The 20,057-nt window shown below is 49.8% G+C and overlaps 1 protein-coding gene across 4 annotated transcripts; it reads right to left on the reverse strand.

Annotated features, from left to right (window-relative positions):
* Window positions 1-1,283: 1,283 nt before the first annotated feature.
* On the reverse strand, window positions 1,284-19,056 carry Fbxo46 (F-box protein 46). 4 transcript variants are annotated; one of them, XM_021167248.3, is made up of 3 exons: window positions 18,975-19,056; window positions 5,852-5,973; window positions 1,284-4,158 (listed from the first exon to the last, which is right to left on the reverse strand). In XM_021167248.3, the coding sequence occupies exon 3, from the start codon at window positions 4,076-4,078 to the stop codon at window positions 2,267-2,269; it is 1,812 nt and encodes a 603-aa protein (XP_021022907.1). In that variant the 5' UTR covers window positions 4,079-4,158; window positions 5,852-5,973; window positions 18,975-19,056; the 3' UTR covers window positions 1,284-2,266. The 4 variants fall into 4 exon arrangements, with proteins under 4 accessions (XP_021022907.1, XP_085698219.1, XP_021022906.1 ...); XM_085842093.1 differs by having other exon boundaries at window positions 5,852-6,030; window positions 18,975-19,055; XM_021167247.3 differs by lacking the exon at window positions 18,975-19,056 and adding an exon at window positions 7,634-11,153.
* Between the last annotated feature and the right edge of the window lie 1,001 nt (window positions 19,057-20,057).

Genomic DNA, 20,057 nt, shown 5'->3' on the forward strand with positions numbered 1-20,057 from the left:
AGCCAGGGCTACACAATGAATCCTGTCTCAGTTAGACCACCTTATTCTTAAGGCCAGTTTGGTGAATGCACAGTTGCTTAGAAAACATACTCCAGGATGAACCCTGTCAGTCACCTAGGACTTGCTCAGTATGTGCAAAACCATCCATCTAAGTAAGATGAAGGGTGTCCACGAGCTTCCTAGTCAACTTCAGCACAGTTCCTGGGAACCTGAGCCATAACTCACAGAAGAGCCAGGAATGATGACACAGGTCTGTTCATCTTTGCTCATTAAGTTCAAGGCCTGCCTGGGATAGAATGAATTCCAAACGTGCTTGGCAATTTAGTGAGGCCCTATCTAAAAGTGGACTGAAAATGTAGCTTAGTGCCTAGAATCCCCCAGTGAGGGGCTAGGGGTGTGGCTCAGTGGTAGAGCCCCTGCCTAGAATCCCCCAGTGAGGGGCTGGGGGCGTGGCTCAGTGGTAGAGCCCCTGCCTAGCACGTGTGGCTCTGGGTTCCATTCTCAGCGACACACATACACATATACATACACGCACACACACACACACTCACCATCTGGTTATTTGTAAATGGGATAGAAAACGAATTTTTTGGGTCTGTGAAAAAGTTTCAGTGGATAGAAATGCTTGTTGCCTAAGCCTGATGATTTTAGTTTGATTCCTGAAACCTACTGTGGGAAGAGACCTACGCACATGTGCAGTCCCACATGTGCACCTGTGCTACTCACACATCACACGTACATGCACAAAAGGATATGAACTCAGAGATCTGCCTGCCTCTGCCGTCCAAATGCTGGGACCAAAGTCGTGGGCCACCACTGCCTGGCACCTACCCCCAGCGTGTCTCACGTATATAAAAATGAGAGGCTGTGGAGACAGTTCAGTAGTGGAGTGCAGGCATGAAGATCTGAAATCCAAACCTCACCCTCCACATAAGCTGAGCATGACAGCGCACATCTGAGTTCTGATGGATGAGAGGTATTCACAGTGTGTGGAGCTCCTCTGCCACCAAGGGACTTACTTCCCTTTCTGTCACAGCAGGACTCCCTTGCAGTCACAGACCACAGCGATGAGGGCTCCCAGGGATAGGTTCTTGAGAGAAATAAAAAATGACCCTGTTGAAGCTACCACTGTTGTGAGACATTTAAAACAACTAAGTCTTTCTGAGGCTTAGGGACTCAGCTAGGGATGGGTGCCTTCTCCCTTTCCAGTTCTCTCTGCTAAGCAAACCTATGGGTCTCTCCGTTACCATCCCCTCTTAACATCACACACACCAGGCTGGGCACAGCGTTATAAATATTGATTTTATAGAAAGGACCAATTCAAAACTGGTCAGACGCCACACACGAGAAGCTCCCGGGACCACAATGAAGGAGAAAATAAAATGAAACCCCCAAACGAGGAAAAACCCCAGACAAAAATATTTTGGACCAAACTGCCTCAAAATTAAGGTCCCAGGTTAACCAAGAGATTCTAAAGAAACTTGTGGCTGGGGTGGGGTAGGTGCAGAGACCCTAATGCCTCAGAGAGGACCCCAAAGTGGAAGAAGAATCCCGGCGAAATCCAGACCCGCTGGCCTGTCCCTCTGGCTGGCTTGTCATCCAGGAGTGAGGCGAGGGGCTTCACAGCTTTACTGAGGAAAGAGTCAGTGACAAGAGCCTAAGGGGTTCTCCTACGCTTGAGGGGACTTCAACCCTCCTTCCCCTAGAGACTCTGGTAGTTTGAGGTTCAGAAGAAAACTTTTTTTTTTATTTAATGAGGAAACATCTAGAAATGCTGGGCTGCCTCAAAAAAGTGCCAACTTGAGTTGTGAGCTAAGGGCCTGGATGGGCCACCCTCAGAGCATGCAGCGCCTTGGTAAGCACAGCTCCAAAGACAACTGGGGGAGGCACAGAACGGAGGGCCAGCTTGAGGAAAGCCTCAGGTGGTACCAAAATTAGCTGCCGTCTGCCCCCTGCTGGTGGGTCCTTAGGGTGGAGAGACTCGGGGATGGATGGAGGTGAAATTGAGATGCTGATTTAAAAAAAAAAAAAAGGCAAAAAACCACATCCCTCTCTGAGGGTCCATGGCCCTGGCTCTGAAGAATAAAAAACCAACAGAGGTCAAACAAGGTATTTACCCTGTTGATCCCAAACCTGGTCCCAGTTCTGGTGGGAGATGGACGCTGCATGGACTGGTAGGTGTTGGCTGGTGACTTAGTCCTGGTCCCCAGCTCCCGGCAAAGTGGGGAGGGGCTAGGTATCGCAGGTGTCCCCTCATCCACAGGCTTCACCTCCCCTCTTCCCGGCCAGCACGGCCTCCACCCACTCCATTGCACGGCAGTACCCAGTTGTTGTCATGCAAGCCCAGGCGGCAGCCTGGTGTCTCGCGATCGGCTCTGCGGCAGCACATCCAGTAGGAACGTCCGTAAGGCAGGTCATGGTGGTAGGGTTTGGGGTGCCAGCGGCAGAGTGACACATCACCCTTCTCGTATCTCTTGCGGCACTGCTTACAAGGGTCATCTCGGTAGAGCGGGTCTCGGCTCCAGCGAGAGTCCGTGGCACGAACGCCGAAAGCCTCGATGATCCCCTTGAAGTGGTGGCAGGTGCACTTGAGGGCTGCCAGGGCCCGTGTGGGCAGGAAGCTGAATATCTTGACGAGCACGTGCTCAGGCAGCAGCAGCATGTACTGCCGTGGCTCCAGAAGACGCTGGATTTTGAAGCGAATCTCCAGGAAGTCATGTGACACATGCCGGTACAGGCGGCATAGGGAGGTGTCCGTTGTGCCCTCAGAATCATCGGGGCCTGGCACTGTGCTTGGTATATCAGCTGGGGGTGGCTCAGGAGGCCCTTCTGGACCGCGGGACTGCAGGAAGAAGAGCTGGCCAGGTGGGGGTGGCTCCTCAGGGCTCACTGTCAGGCACACAGTCTCTTCCTTCACGTTCTTGGTGCCATCTTTGCCAAAGAAGATGCACGCATCCACTACACCTGTCACCACCACATCTACATGGAATCCTGACGCACCACAGTCCCGGGCAGGGGGTGGAGGCGGTGCTGGTGGAGTGTCCTCAGGCCTGGCGGGGGCTGGTGTCTCACCCTCACTGGCTTCATCAGCCCTGGCCAATAGGAACTCCACATTGCTGGGAAGGGCATCCCTGGAGGGGCTGATAAGCTGGTACAAGTCGCAGGTGATTTTGTCTTTGGCTCGAGTCCCAGGTCCAGGACTACCAGGGTAGGCACAACCAGGCCGGCCTCCACCCCCATTGGGTAAGTTGCCATCTGGTGAATGGGGCTCTCGGACATTGGAGATTCGGAAAGCTATACGCACCTCGCCGGGCCCAGGGCCCGGCCGTTCCTCCTTGCGGAGACCCTTGGTAGGAGGGCTGTCCCGCTGGGCCTCAAAGTGGGCCACTGCCTCAGCAACTCGGCTGCAGTCACCACCACCAGACCGCCTTTCTGACCCTAGCCCCTTGGCTGGTCCCCCCTGATCAGCTGACACAAAGACCACGGGAGCTGGGGTACTGGGGCGCGGATAACTCTGCAGGGCCAGGGCAGCTCTCTGTTCAACCAGGGCCACCATTTCTGCTACAGAGACCAGGTCTACATCATCCCCGGATGAAGTGGGGGTCACCTCAGTGGCAGGGGTTCCTTCTCGGCCCCCATGGTCTGGAGGAGCCTTGGTGGGCTCAAGGCAGCGCCTCCTCCTCTTGGCTTTGGAGCTGTCACTGCCCCAGTGCCCTTTGACCTTCATAGAGCTGGCCCGGCTACCTCCACCACACTGGTGGGCCACAAAGAAGGCCACCTTCTCCTTTGTATTTCCAGGCTTGATAACATACCACGTGTCCAGCAGGACCCGACCCTCATCGCCGGAAGCTGCTGTAGAGAGGAGTGGAGCATGCTGGGAGGCGGGGGCTTCTGCAGCCACGGCAGGTGGCCTGCTCTCCAAGCGCGCTGGCCTGTGGTCGGGCTCAGTCCCGCTGCTTGTGTCAGGGCAGACTGGCGGCTTGAGGGCTGTGGAAGGCGGGCGCGGCTGGTTCTGGGAATACTTGCTGAAGGGCCGGGGGCACCAGAGTTGGAAGGGCAGGAGGCTGCCCCTGTCCATGCTGGGCAGCAATGACAAGCAGCAGCAGGTAGTCACTCAGTCTCAGGGCCAGGTTGGTAGTGGGGAGCTCTCCAGGCCACCTGCAGACACAGAAGGCTGCAACAGTGAGCTCGTGGCCTTTCTTCCCAACACCACCCACACTTAAACTTCTGCCCAGGGGACAGGCCAAATTAAGGCACTGAGAACTGTGTGCCCCAGACAGTGGAGGGGTGCAAGCCTAACCACTGCATGTGGGAGGAAGAATGAGACCTATTACACACACACACACACACACACACACACACACACACACACACACACACACACTTTCTCTCTTTGGCTAGGGACGTGGCTCACTGGTAAGAGCCACTGTCTGGAATCCCCCAGAAAAGGGCTGGGAATGTGGTTCTGTGGTACAGCAACAGCACTCGCATGACTTTACCCAGTGAGGGACTTGGGCTGTGGCTCAGTGGTAGCCTACTTACTAGGCTAGATTGTGTCCCTAGCATGGCCAAGAGAACAAAACTCTTCCAGCCCCACACCAGGTAAGCAGAGGGATGCCCCCCAAATTTCCTGGTCTCCTAAAACTGGTTTTTGTTTTTGCTTTTGGGTTTTTTTTTTTTTTTTTTTTGAGACAGGGTCTCTCTGTGTGTAGCCCTGGCTGTCCTAAAACTCATTACATAGACCTTCAACTCAGAGACCCACCTGCTTCTGTCTCCCAAGTACCGGAATTAAAGGAGTGCAATACCACGCCTGGCTTGACCTTTAAGGGAAAGTACCAGGCTGACCAAGCTCCTCCTCCTTACATGTGCCCTCCAGCAGCCAGGTCCAGCCTTCTCCATAGTCTCGGCTGCTGGAGCACACACAGGGATGAAGTGATTAGGCAGGGGAGGAAAATATGAAGCCAGAACTAGACAGGCCCTTAAGAAACTCACTCTTAGGATTGGAGAGATGGCTCTCGGTTAAGAGCACTGTCTGCTCTTTCAGAGGTCCTAAGTTCAATTCCCAGCACCCACATGGTGGCTCATGACCATCTATAAAGGGATTTGATGCCCTTTTCTGGCATGCAGGTGTACATGCAGCCGAGCACTCATAGACATAAAGTAAATAAAAATAGAAAGAAAAAAAGGACTTCACTCTCCACTTGTTTTGGGCCATAGGGTTCTTCTTCTTCTTTTTTAAAAAAGGATTTATTTTATATATATGTACACATACACAGTAGCTGTATTCAGACACACTGGAGGGCATCAGACCTCATTACAGATGGCTGTGAGCCATCATGTGGTTGCTGGGATTAGAACTCAGGACCTCTGGAAGAGAAGTTAGTGCTATTAACTGCAGAGCCATTTCTCCAGCCTGGCCATGGGGTACTTAAATATGATGGCGATGGGTCTTTATCTCCTTTTGAAGACAGGGCCTCATGGTAGCTCAGGCTAGTCTTGAACTCACAGCAATCCAATCCTCTGGGATTCCTCATTCTGGGATTACAAATGTAAAACACTATACTCAAGTTTTTTTGAGATTCTTTATTTTTGGAGGCATGATCTCACTCTTTAGCCCCCAGCTGCCTTGAAACTCACTAGGTAAGACAGGCTCTCGTCAGGTTCCTAGCAATCACCTTGCCTCAGCCTCCCAGGTATGTGGGACCACAGGCCCCAGTCACAGCATCTATTGAGGGTATCCTTAATAATGACTCTTTTCTGTTTTCCCATGGCTTTGCATACATCAACTAATCTGGAAGCAGTTTTGTCAATGAGTCTGATGGCAACATTTTCTGTCCCACTTTCTACTTACCAGTGAGTAGCAGACCCCTTGTCTCCATCTTTGGCCCATCCCTTCCAGACATCTCCACATGCAAATAACCCTCCGGCAGGGCATGGTGATGTACGCTGCCTGTAATCTCAGAACTGGAGGGGCTGAGGCAAAAAGATGCAGCGTTCCAGATCAACCTGGGCTACACTGTCAGACCCTGTCTAAAAATAAACCACCAAACAAACAAACAAAAATGAAGAGGATAACCCTTCATACTTTTAAGCCCTGATCATGCCAATGGAACAGAACTAAAGTAAAACTACATGCCAAGAATTAGGTCCAGTCCACTGCGTGTCTTTGTAAATTAAGTTCTATGGAAACAAATTATGGCTGTTTTCACGCAAAAAGAACAGGGCTGCATCAATAACTGTTTGGCTGGAAATAATTCATTACCTAGTCCGTCACAGAAAAAGTTAGCTGATGCTGTAGGATAGACTGCCCACTCTAAATCCAGACAATTCTGATAAATTAGCACTTCATGGTCCTGCAGGTGCCATTCAAACCTCAGCCTCCAAACGCATCACCAGTGACAGGACCCCGATCTTAAGAATCCTCCCCCAAACCTCCTACCCTCACTTCCAGTATCTTAATGTCCCACCAATGTCCAGACTTTTTCAAATTCTCCTTTAAAAACTCAATCTCCTCCCCTACAAAGCCTGGTGGAGCATGCCTGTAGTCCCAGCACTTGGGAGGCTATGACATGAGACAGGAGGCTAAGGAGTTCCAGACCCTGTCTAAACAAACCCAAAGTGGTGCACACCTTCAATTCCAGCACTTGGGAGGTAGAAGCTAGTGGATCTCTGTGAGCTTAAGGCCAGCCTGTTCTATATATCTAGTCCTAGGCCAACTAGTGCTACCGAGAGACCTTGTCTCATAAATAAATAAAATAAGAATAGAGGGCTGAAGAGATGGCTCAGCAGTTAAAAGCACTTGCTGCTCTTACAGAGGGCTCAAGTTTGGTTCCCAGCACCCACAGGAAGGCTCTCTGTAACTCCAGTTCCAGAGGATCTGGTTTCCAACGGCACCAGGTACGTATGTGATGCATAGATACACATGCATGCAAAACAACCATATACATTAAAATTAAAAAAAACAAACAAACCAGTATGTTGTCCAGCACAGAAAAGTCCAACCATCAATAACTTTTCATATATCTGAAGACACACAAAATACCTGAATCTCAAGTATTTGAGATCACAAGTGACTCAGTGGGCCTCAGCTCATTCCAAACACCAGTCCTGACTCTACCCCGTCATTCCCCCGAAGTTCAGGAACCATGAAAGAACCCAGACATAATAAAACCCCATTTAAAACGAATCCCAAACCAAATAAATTTCAATAGCCCCCAGTGGTACCAGGAGAGGTACAATAGCAGACATATGTCCCGAATCCCGCAGCTGTTTGCAGATGAGCCACTGAAAGGAAAGTGTCCTCCTGCCCTTGGTGACAAAGGTAGGAAGTATTCAAGCCCAAGGATTCTGGCCCCGAAATATTCTCATCTTGTGCCCACCATACACCCCCAGTCACAGTCACAAAGGACACTCATAAAATGCAACCAAGCCTTCCACATTACAAAATAAATGAACCCAAGGTTTCTTAAGCCCCAGGGAACCCTAAAGTATCCCCTCCACATCCACAACTTCCCCCAAGAGCTCAAATATCGCTTAGAAGCAAACGAATCCCCCAGATCTTGGACCCGCCTCCTTTGGAGCCCCTCCGGTGACCCCCGCCAAACACCCGGACACGCCCCCCAGGCGCCCTCACCCGCAGCGCCTCCTCCAGGCGGTAGGGAGAAGGGCGACCCACAAGCATGCGCACTCTAGCCTTGTGGGCCCGCCCCCCTCGCGCGGGCTGGCACGCTGCGCACTCCGACCCGCCCCTTTGTTGACAGACGCGCGCGTGACGGCCTGAGCCAATGAGCGACCGGGGTTCAGAGCCGTGCCCAAATAAGGAAGGCCCTGGCAAAGGGACCAGGAGGAGCAAGACTGGACGAGTAGGCGGGAGGTGACAGGGAGGAGGTGGGCGGGATGGAAACAGATGTACGGGAGTAGGGACAAATTCCCAAAGCCCAACACTGCCGAACCGGAAACCCGGTAACCCGGTCCGGACACAGGCAGATGCACTCAAGGGGAGGTATATTACTCGATGTTCCCTTAAAACCAGAGCCCTGATTGACGTTAAAGATTTAAAGGGACACAGCGCCAGGAGATTGAGGACTGGGGCAGAAAGAAGAGTATGGGAGAGAGGTCGGAGACCCTGGCTTTGTTTACCAGTTGTGGTAGGGATAGAGAAATTTCTCGGTGGGACGCCCAGAGCCTTAGTTACCTTGCCTTTAAAACAAATAGGCAAGCAGGAATGGCATCTCATGCCTGTAATTCCAGTAGTCTGGGAGGCTGAAGCAGGAAGAGTTTTAAGCCAATCTGGGTTATATAGTGTGAGACTGTTGTAATATAAAAATTAAAATCATAAAAATGGAATGAGCAAAACTACGACGACGCCCCCCCCCCATACACACACACACACACACAAACACACAAATAGGCAAACGAGGGGCTAAAGGAATGGCTCAGCGTTAAAAGTTCTGGCTGCTCTTGCAGAGGACCCAGGTTCAGTTTCAGCACCTATATGGCAGGCAGATCACAATGGACTGTAAATCCAGTTCCAGAGGACTGACACCCTCTTTTGACCACTATGGGCACTGCATGCATGGGGTACACAGACTAAGTGTGGGCAAAATATATTTAAAATATTGAATATAAAGAAGGAGGCGAATTAGGAAACAAAGTAGGAGGATCAGGAGTTCAAGGCCAGCCTAGACTACATCAGATCTCATTTGAACAGCCAAAATCAATTACTAACCCTGTACTGGTCCCCACAATCATGGCCTTGGCCTTGAAGGACATGTCCATTCTTTCCTGTCTTACACCCCCTATAGGGAAACAACAGGAAATCACTCAATAATGACTTTTACTTTATCCTAAAATTAAAACACCTTGTGTTTCTGGCCTATGTCAGGCTGATTCAAGCGAAACTCAACGGTGGCTTTCAGTGCAGTGCTGGTGGCTGGAGAGATGGTTTATCAGCTAAAGATGTGTATGGCTTTTCCACAGGAGCCAAGAATTCCACAAATCTACAGTTTTAAGGATTTGTTTTTATTACCTTTCGAGTGTGTGTATGTGCCTCTTGTGTGTCTGAGTGTGGGTAAGTACATGTGAATCTAGGTGCCCATACTCCAGATGAGGGCACTGGAGTTATAGGCACCTGTGACCCACCTGATGTGGTGCTGGGAAACAAGCTCCAGTCCTCTGAAAGAGCAGCAAATGCTCTTTTCTGCAAAGCCATTTCTCTAGACCTGTCATCCACAGTTTTAATGAGAACCATTAACTCGGCGATCCCAGACTGCCTGAGAGTGAAGCTGATAGAGCAGGGCTACACTCCACACCCTCATCAAGTGCTCCTAGTAATTAGAGAATGCACATTCCCACACCCTGAGATACACGCACTGTGGGCTCCTCCAGAGTGCATGCACTGATGACACTGGGCTCTCAGGCAAGGGAAAGACATCCACTCACAGGCAGCATAAACATGTTAATCACAATAGCAGTTACCACCAAAGCACTTCAAATTAACTCACCTAGGGCAGGAGAGAGGGCTCAGAGGTTAAGAGCAGGGACTGCTCTTCCTAGGGACCTGAGCTCAATTCCCAGCAACCACATGGTGGCTCACAACCATCTGATACCCTCTTCTGGTGTGTCTGAAGACAGTGATAGTGTACTCATATACACAATAAATAAATCATAAAAAAATAATCCCTACATCTCTCTCTAGGGTCTCAGTGTGTACTCCAGCCTAGCCTCAAACTCTTAATCCTGCCTCTGAGCACTGGGAGCCCACGCATGCTCCTCAACTTCCATGCCTCATTTTCATGTCTCTATTTCCCGTCTACGTATGGCATACGAATGAGCTTGGATGGGAGTATATAAGAGCCTGTGAATGCACATGAGTGTGTAGTGGCCAGAGGTCAACAACAAGTGTCTTCCTCAATCATTTGGCATGTCTATTGTTTTTTCTTTTGAGACAGGGTCTCATCTATGTAGCCCTGGCTAGCCTAGAGCTTGCCTTGAATTCATAGATCTGCCAGCCTCTGCCTCCCCAGTGGTGGGATTAAAGTTGAGTGTACCACCATGACAGACTGCACATGGTTTGTCCCCTACCTCTGGTAGTGGCTTGACTAGGTGGCCAATAAGCAGAGGAATTCAAGTGTCTCTACCCACTGCCCTCTAGGTTCTGGTTCCAGACACACAGCCCTGCCTGGCTTCTGAGGTGGGTGCTGCACATCTCTGTCTGGCTTCTGAGGTGGGTGCTGCACATCTCTGCCTGGCTTCTGAGGTGGGTGCTGCACACCTCTGCCTGGCTTCTGAGGTGGGTGCTGCACACCTCTGCCTGGCTTCTGAGGTGGGTGCTGCACACCTCTGCCTGGCTTCTGAGGTGGGTGCTGCACACCTCTGCCTGGCTTCTGAGGTGGGTGCTGCACACCTCTGCCTGGCTTCTGAGGTGGGTGCTGCACATCTCTGCCTGGCTTCTGAGGTGGGTGCTGCACACCTCTGCCTGGCTTCTGAGGTGGGTGCTGCACACCTCTGCCTGGCTTCTGAGGTGGGTGCTGCACACCTCTGCCTGGCTTCTGAGGTGGGTGCTGCACATCTCTGTCTGGCTTCTGAGGTGGGTGCTGCACACCTCTGCCTGGCTTCTGAGGTGGGTGCTGCACATCTCTGCCTGGCTTCTGAGGTGGGTGCTGCACATCTCTGTCTGGCTTCTGAGGTGGGTGCTGCACACCTCTGCCTGGCTTCTGAGGTGGGTGCTGCACACCTCTGCCTGGCTTCTGAGGTGGGTGCTGCACATCTCTGTCTGGCTTTTGAGGTGGGTGCTGCACACCTCTGCCTGGCTTCTGAGGTGGGTGCTGGGGATCTGAGCTCAGGTCGGCATGTTTGCAGAGCAGGCATTTTGCCAACTAAACCAGCAGTTCCCAACCTGCGGGTCACGACCCCTTGGGATCTTATAACATATCCTGCCTATCAGATATTTACATTACGATTCATAACAGTAACAAAATTACAGTAATGAAGTAGCAAGGAAATAATTTTATGGTTGGGGGTCACCACAACATGACGAACTGTATTAAAGGGTCACAGCATTAGGAACCACTGGACTAAGCCATCTTCCTATAGTGTTCTTGTTGTTATTATTATTATTTTTTAAATGGATCAAAGATCCTCTATTTTAAAGTCTGTGTGTCTGTGCACAGCTAAAGGTGTTGGAGGCCAGGAAAGGGTGTCAGATTCCCTGGAGCTACAGTCACAGATGGTTGTGAGTCACCTGACATGGGAGATGGGAACCAAAGTCAGGCCCTTTGCAAGAGCAGCAAGAGCTCTTAATGTTTGAGCCACCCCATCCAGCCGGTCCGAGTCATGTCAAAGACTAGGAAGGAAGCTCAGGCAGGGACGGGCTAGGCAGGGCTAGGCAGCAGCCTTTGCTCACACTGAACTGAGGCAATTCTGTCCAGATTACCCATGCTTGCTGGGCATGGACTACACCACTCAGTTGTCCGAGCCATTACAGTCACTGCTGGCTGCCTAAACTACTGTCCCCCACCTACCTCCAGGACTCACCCTTTATCTCCTTCAGGCTTGGCTCAGAAATTGCCTCTAGGAGGCCTTTGATACAAGCCCACAGCTTCTACCCAACAGAACACAAACTCTCAACCCTCATTAGTTTTTCTCCTTAGCACATATCACGCTGCCCACTGTACTAACCATTTTGCTTATTAAGTGTGCTGTCTGCCTCTCCTTATTGATGTGAAAGCTCGAAGGCAGACATTTCCCTGTGTCTCACTATGTAGTACAAGCTTGTCTCAAACTGGGGAACCTCCTGCCTCGGTTTTCTCAGGCCGGCAAATGACAGATGTGCACTACCATGGCTAGCTTGGCTGGCATGCATGTCTGTTCTTTGTCTCAAGTTTGCCTTCTTGAGACACAGTGCCCACGCGTCAGCCCCTGGGAACAAGCACAGGCTCTAGGTCCCAACCTCAGGGTGGTTGAATCCAAATGTGCATTTCTTTAAACAGCCCAGGTTACCATGCCCACTGAAAGCTGGAGAAGCAGCCCCTAGCATGTGGGAGGTGTGTAATACATGCGGTCTGAACGAGTGAATGAGCAGGTGGCCTGACTGCTGGCCAACTTTTGTACATCTACTGTTGGAGACATCTGCATAGCTGGCCACTGCAGCCAGCTGCCCAAGAAAATCCCAGCACCTCTCTCCTGGGCGGCCCCTACTACCTTCCCGGGCTATCCTTGACCTCTTCCTCACCTCGATTCTGCTTGGAACACTTGTCCTCTGTCACTGCTCAGTGGCAGTGAGTTGGGTAGGTGAGAGGCTCTCTCCCCTCCTGGCTATGCATTTGTTTCAGGAGGTCTCTCTTTGTAGCTACCCTGGATCCTTGAGTGGCTCACTGATACCTTGGGGGTCCACAAGCCCTTGCTCATCCATGGCTCCCCTGAGCCACCCATGGCTATTTAATTTAACCTGGGCATCAGATTATCTAGCTCTCTAAAGTTCAGCTACTATGCCATCCTCAATCTTGTTCTACAGTGTTAAGAACTAAGGTATGGAGGGTTAAGCAGCTTGTTTGACAGCCTAAGGTGGGAAAACTGGGACACAGGGAAGAAACCTTGCCTGGTTTCTGTCTGCTTTCAGGATCTTTAGATGTCCAAATGTTTAGATGGTTCTGCCCTGAGGATTATTGGTCAGAAACAACTTCAAAGCAAGCCTGATGGCCACATCTGTAATTCTAGCTCTGTGGGAGGTTGAGGATGGAGGATATCACAGGTTCAAAGCCAGCCTGAGCAACTTTCAGGGAGCCCTGCCTCCTAAGAGGAGTCTGAGGGCATGGCTCAGGAGTACAGCGTGTGTCTCGAATCCACCAACGAGGAGCTGCAGGTGCTGTGCTGCTCAATGCTCAGTGTTTGAGTGCTTGCCTGGCAAGCAGAGGGCCCTGAACTCTCCCCCAGATACAGAAGCAAATAATAGGGAGGCTGGAGAAATGGCTCAGAAAGGAAGAAGCACTGGCTGCTCTTGAAGAGGAGTCGGACTCAGTTTCCAGCACCCACATGATAGTTCACAACTGTCCGTAACTCCAGTTCCAGAGGATCTAATGTCCTCTTCTGGCCTCTGAGGGCACTGTACACATATAGTCCACAAACATGCATGCAGGCAAAATATCCATACACATAAAAATACACGTATTTGAAAAAAAAAAAAAACCCAACAACAACAACAAAAACAAGGCCAAGCATGGCAGTGCTCAACTTTATAATCCCAGCGCTTGGGATGCAAAGGCAGACAGACCTCTGTGAGTTCAAGGCCAGCCTGGTCTAAAAAGAGTACCAGGACAGCCAGGGGTATATTATACAGAGTAACCCTATCTTGGAAAAAAACAAACCAAACAAACAATAAAGCCACAAACCTATTCTGTAGCTAGCTGTGGTGGTGTATCCTTTAATCCCGGTACTTTGGGCCAGACTGAGGTGGGCAGATCTCTGCATTCAGGGCCAGCCTGGTCTACACAGTGAATTCAGGCCAGCCGGGGCTACCCAGTGAGACACTGCCAAAGGCAAAACAAAAGAAAAACCTACACTGTGACAAGTGCAGTTCCAGGCATTGGGGACACACAGGGAACAGAAGACAGAAATCCTTGTCCTCAAGGGGCTGACATACTAATTGGATAAAGGGAAAATAAACTTGCTGGCAGTTTCCAGGCAGAAATAAACAAATACACAGGTGAGAGGCTGGGCTGTATGGAAGTTGACTTTATGATTTCAAATTAAGGAGTCAGTAAGGATACAGAGAAGCCATGCCCTTTTCTGTAAGAAGGCAGGTGCCAGAGGCAAACTCTTCAGGAAAGCTGTGCTTTGAGGGAGGGTCAGGGCTGGAGAGCTGGCTTAGGGGTTACGAGCACTGGCAGCTCTTGCAGAAGATCCCCATCAATTCCCAGCACCCATGTGGTGGCTCACAACTGTCTGTTCCAGGGGATCGCATGCCCTCTTCTGGCCTTCACGGGCACGGCATGCACATGGTATAGACATAGGTACATACAACACTCAAAACATAGGTAACGTCAATCTGCATAAAAAGTGCTAGCCAGGCAAGCATGAGGACCTGGGCTTCATCATACCACCATGTAAAAAGCAGAGTAAGGTGGCATACAGAAATAGGAAGATCCCTGGAGCTTGCAGACACACACACACACACACACACACACACACAGACACACAGGCATACTATATGATCAAGCCTCAGCCAAGCAAACTGAAATCCAATTTCAGTTTTTTGGGATTTTTAAAATAAAAGTTAAAAGAACACAGTACTTGGAGTCTGTGATCCCAGAACTTGGGAAGTGGAAGCAGGAGAGTCAAGGTCATTGTTGGCTACACTGTGAGTTCAACACCAGCCTGTGCTATATGTAAGACTCCTCCTCTTAGAAGAGGAAAGAAAAACAACACTTCCCTGTGGTGGCACAGACTTATAATTCCAGCACCATATAGTTGGGACAAAATGACCAAAGGTTGGGGCCAGCCTACACTACATAGTGAAGCAAACACTTGGTGGCTCCTGCCTTTTAATTTCAACACTCAGTGGGTAGAGGTAGGCAGATCTCTGTGAGTCCTGGGCTAGCCTGGCATACTTAACACGTTGCGTCTCAGAGCACTGGAGCTACACAGTTAGAATGTGCAACACACAAAACAGACACAACGGAGACACAAAGGAGAGTGAATGCAGAATAATCTGGAAATCTGATTCCTCTTTCTTTCTCCCTAAGACAAACAAATGGAGGGCACGGGGTGGGGGGAGATGGGGGGAGGGCATGAGGGTGGGATAGGGGTATGGGGGGAGGGCACGAGGGTGGGATGGGGGGATGGGGGCAGTGTCAGCTCACCCAGCTGTGACACACAGGGACAAGTGAGAGATGTTCCGCTTTACCTTAAACCAATAGGTGTTTAGGTAATTTAAGAAAGAGTGAAGAGACGATGTTAAAAGTTCTCAGGGGGTGGGGTGGGAAGACAGGGGCCACATCCCTGTGTGCCACAACAATGCGGTGCAGGCAAGGCAACGTGGGCATGAAGGGCGCCTGAAAACTGAACGCAAAGCTGCTTGTGCCAGAGAACAGTACTCTGGCATCTTGAAAACAGGGAGCCCCAGAGGGCAGAGGCCAGTCTGCCTGCAGTCCAGGCCCTGGCACCTAGCAGAGGCTCTTAGGAAGTGAATCCAGCCAGTAAGGTGACTATGGCCCTTGCCGCCAAGCCTAACCAACCTGAATCCACAGGATGGAAGGAGAAAACTGGCTCCTGCTGACCTCCACAGGCACCCCATACAACATGCTATTCAATAAATAGACGAAGGGTTTAAGTGAAACCCCATTTTTCAGATGACAGCCTTTCTTCCCCTTCCCTCCCTGCGCCCATTCTCTCTTTCTAGAAAACATGAAGTCCAGGCTAGCCTGAACTCCAGATCTTCCTATTTCCACCACCATTGGGCTGTGATGACAGGCTTGTGCCACCACAAACAGCTTTAGTGTTATTTTCTTGAAAGAATGAAAACCCCAGAAGGCTGTCATCCTTACTGAGCATTTTAAATACATGGCCTTATTATCAATTCCTTAGGAGGACATCATGGGCTAAGTATGGCCCCATCTTAAAAATGGTAGAGCATGCCTTCAACTCCCACACTTGGAAGGCAGGTGGATCTTTGTGAGTTCAAGGCCAGCCTGGTCCACATAGAGTTCCAGGTTAGACAGGGCTACATAGAGAAACGCTGTTCTAAAAAAGAAACAAAGAAGAAAGACTCCAAGCAAGTGGCCTAAAAGACCCATACTGGGTTGCTGCAACGGCTGAGTGGTTAAAAATGCTACTCTCCTTCCTGAGGTTGCAGGTTCGGGGCCCAGCACACATACACCAGGCTGTCCTCAGCCTCCAGCTCCTGATCTAACTGCCCTCTCCAGGGAGGCACGTGTTCAAACAATCCACACCATACACACAATTATATGTCAGGAGCCATGATGGGACAAGCTAATAACTAGCAGGTGATCATCCTGAGATGGCCTGCTTCGGATTATTATATAATCTGCGACAGGTTCGCCCTTATTAAGCAAGGCTGTAAGGGAATTCATTTTAGGAAAGAGTCCTGCTATTAATATGCTTTTCCTGTTATTATTAAACATAACAATCACTAAGTAGTAGCACACCCCTTTGGAGCAGATCTCTGCAGATCCACGAAGATGTACTGTCTTGTAGTGATACTATATAGACAAATAGACGATTTAAGTCTTAATGACGTGAGAATTCTTAAAGTTTTGTTTTGTTTTTTTGTTTTTTTTCGAGACAGGGTTTCTCTGTGTAGCCCTGGCTGTCCTGGAACTCACTCTGTAGACCAGGCTGGCCTCAAACTCAGAAATCCGCCTGCTTCTGCCTCCCGAGTGCTGGGATTAAAGGCGTGCACTACCATGTCCAGCTCATAGGAAACTTTTTACAACTTAGTAATAAATGCTATAATCATTTTTCTAAGTGTCCCCTTTTTCTTCCTTTAACTCCGGACTAGGACTAGCAGGCTGAAAGTTCGAGCCGAGCAGCTCCTGTTGAGATAGTACAAAGGCTATTCACTTAACCCTTTGCTGTTTGAGGAAGATGTGCTAAGTGCATCACAGAAGACAGGGCGGCTACAGTTAGCAGAGTAACTTAGATAAGTGAACTTCTGATTATACAGCGACCCTAAACATCCCATAATACCAAGTCTTACCCCGGAATCCTAAAACAGTCTTACCCTCTGCTGACCCTCTTCCTCCTCCACTGCCTCAAGAAGAACCCACAAGAAAGAACCCCATGCCAATTATATACTAAGACCAAATTGTTTCAAATTGAATTACAAAGTTGCTAAACTTCCCAGAGAAGACATCCCCTGCCTGCCCTGACTAAAATGTTAGAGGGCACACTTATAGGCACAACCACAACAACATCAAGAAAACCAAAAGTCAAAGTAACCAAACAAAACCCCAACCCACTTGCCAGCAGCAGTATTTCTAACTCACTGGAAGACTTGGGCAATGGGCCAGACCGGGACAAGTGAATTATTAATATTTGGCTGGAGACAGATTAAGTTTCTGAGCACCTTTCTAGGAGTTTTGCTTAGACTTAGTAACTCAGGAATGGGGAGGACAGGAAAGGTAGAACTAGAAAAATCAGGAAAAAGGGGGAGGCAACTTGAGAGCAAGGGACAGCATGTCCCGTGCCCCCTCACTGGGTCCTCTCCTACCTCCTTTATCTGGTTTTGCCCATTCACTTCAGAAACAAAAACATGACCCAATGTTGTAGTTTAGCTGGTAGCCTAGCATGCACAACACCCTGAGTTTGATCCCCAGTACAGCATAAACCAGGCATGGTAGTGCACACCTATAATCCCAGAAATCAGGATATGGAGACAGGAGGATCAGAAGTTCAAGGCCACCCTCAGCTACACAGTTCTTAGCCAGGCTGGAACACATGAGTCCCTGTCTCAAAACAACAACAAATCATATCTGGGCACCAGTAGTGATAAACCTCAGCACTCTGGCTCCTGAGGCGGGAAGAGCAAGAGTTAAGAGGCCAGCCTGAGCTACACAGCAAGTCCCAAGACAACACCTGTGTACTATGCACTTACTCTAAGCACTTTCCAAACATTAGCTCCCTAAACTCTCTAGCCTACCAAGGTTATGGATCTCATTTAATAGCTGGACAGAGTTCCAAGAGTTGCTCAGGTCACAGAAAAGAATTAAATCCTATCTGACAGTTGTTCTGGCTGGGTGTCTCCACCAAAGCAGATTCTGACCCAGACTGCAATTGTATATTTACCATTTAATGTTGGCTGACATGGAGAAGATTGCTTAAACTCTCCGTGCCTCTACTTGCTTCCTGTGAAATGAAGATCTACACTTAAGGCACCGCCTGAATCCAGTGAGTTAATACACACACAGCTGAAGCCGAACCTGGGCATTTCTTAGAAAAAGATGCTAGCAATAAAGGGGTAGGGCTGGGGACGGGGGTGTCCCCTGCATAAACTGTGGTGTACATAGACTATTGTCAGGCTTTGAGAAAATGTCTGGGGGCTGGACTGAAGAATAGGAAATCTTTTAACAACTTGAACCCAGTCAACATTCCTGGGACGGGAGCTTTCCACCGACAGCTTTGATGCTGGGACTTAACTTTCCTACCGAAAATATCAATTTTTATGGAACCTCCCTTTAGCTATCTTCAGAATGGCCTGCTTGTTCTCACCATACAAATAAGGTCACAAGAAGGTTACAGAGAGACCTGCACAGGTCACAAAAGAGGATAAGGAACCTGAAAGCTGGACTGCCCCCACAAAACACTGTATCTAGATACGACCGGGGCTAGAAGGGTGCTAAAGGTTGTCTCTATGGACCCCATCTGGTCATATCAACCCAGAGTTCTGTGGCTGTCCAGTTTATTGGTAGTTTTTGGTTGGATTAAGACACGATATTGACAGCCACGCTCCTAACTCACGCACCCTACAACGCCTCCTGGTCCTAGAAGCTAACCTGAACCATCGATGACTTCTACCTCCCATCTCTTCAACTGGCCTTGCCGCCCCACCTCGCAATCCCGCAACCCAACCCAATGCATCAGTGGTTAGCCTCTCCCTTCACTCATTTATCCCGGACTCCTATGCCTTTCCACATAACCAGGCTAACTAACCTCTCTCGAAATTACCCACTCAGGGTCTCTGATCTATTCAGCCAGGACTCCAACTCCGAGCCTCACTCCCCCAGCTCCCAATCCCCTTGATAGCTGATTCCAAAGCTCGACTCTCTCCACCTCCAAGACCCCTCCCTAGCCCCCATTCTTCTACTTCCTCGGGCTCCCGTTCCTCTCAATCCCCACCCACAGTGATCTCCCCACACCCAGCCCTTTCTTTAGCCTCAGTTTGCTTCCTCTCGAACCCAAGTCCTGAACACCCCGCTCATACTCTCAAGCACCCGCAGGACCCAGCTTGGGGCTCTCACCATCTCCCCGCGCTGCAGCTCTCCCGACTACGCGGGTTTCCCCCACTCGCTCCTCTCCAGCCTCCCCTTCCGGGTTCTGGCCCCGAAGCCCACTGGGAATTAGAGTACGGGCGGCCATGGACTACAGCTCCCAAGATGCAATACGGTGACTTGGAGGTGGAGTAGGAAACAAACTAGGCGGGCTGAGAAATAGAAACTCTAATTACCAGGAGGCTAAGGGCACGCTAAAATACGCAGGCGCAGAAAATTCTCCCGCGAGGGTTTCTGGGAAATAGAGTCCAGCCGCCTCCATTTTGGCCCGAGGCCCTTGAAAAGGGAATCGAGGCTACTTGAAAGGGACGTTAGCGAGGGATGAAGAGTTTAGGAAGAACAACTTTATTGATTTATCATTTTAGTTGACAAATAATTAATAATATATGAGTTTTCCTAAACTTTCTCTCCCATTTCTCACCTTCATCTCACACCCCACACTTGCCTACCACCACCTCCTAATTGGCAAATAAAAAAAACCAAGATATTGAAATGAGGCACTATGTTCACATCACAGGTAGAACAGAGCCTCCAGAAGGGCAGGAATCTTGGCAGCATTTCTAAAATGTACGGTTTGAATCTGCCGTGGTGGCACACACTTTTAATCGCACCATTCTGGATGCTGAGGTTAGTGTACCTCTGTGAGTTTGAGACTAGCCTGGTCAAGGCTATGAGACGCTGTGTCAAAAAATAAAGATAAAGCTGGAAAGACTACTCAGAGGTTAAGAGGACATCGCTCTTGCAGAGAATTTGCATTTGCTTCTAGCCCCTGTCTAAAACTCCAGCTCTAGGGGCATCTGATGCCTCTGGCATCTGGGGACACCTGCGTGCAGTATTCCCACCCCCCCCCCACTCCTGCAACATGTCTACCTGGTTAAAACTAAAATGCTTTTTAAAAATAAATTGTATAGTTTGTAATCTGAGTTACAAGGTAGTGCATTCCTTGCGTTCCAGACAGACCTGAGACAAAACCGTTACAAGTAGTAGGCAAGCCTGGGCTACATAGCAAGACCAGATCCACACTCAGACACTAAAGGTTACTTTGTTTGCAGC

The sequence above is a fragment of the Mus caroli genome, unplaced genomic scaffold (assembly GCF_978045245.1).
Source record: "Mus caroli unplaced genomic scaffold, Mus_caroli_1 scaffold_8, whole genome shotgun sequence".
Taxonomy (NCBI): Eukaryota; Metazoa; Chordata; class Mammalia; order Rodentia; family Muridae; genus Mus; species Mus caroli.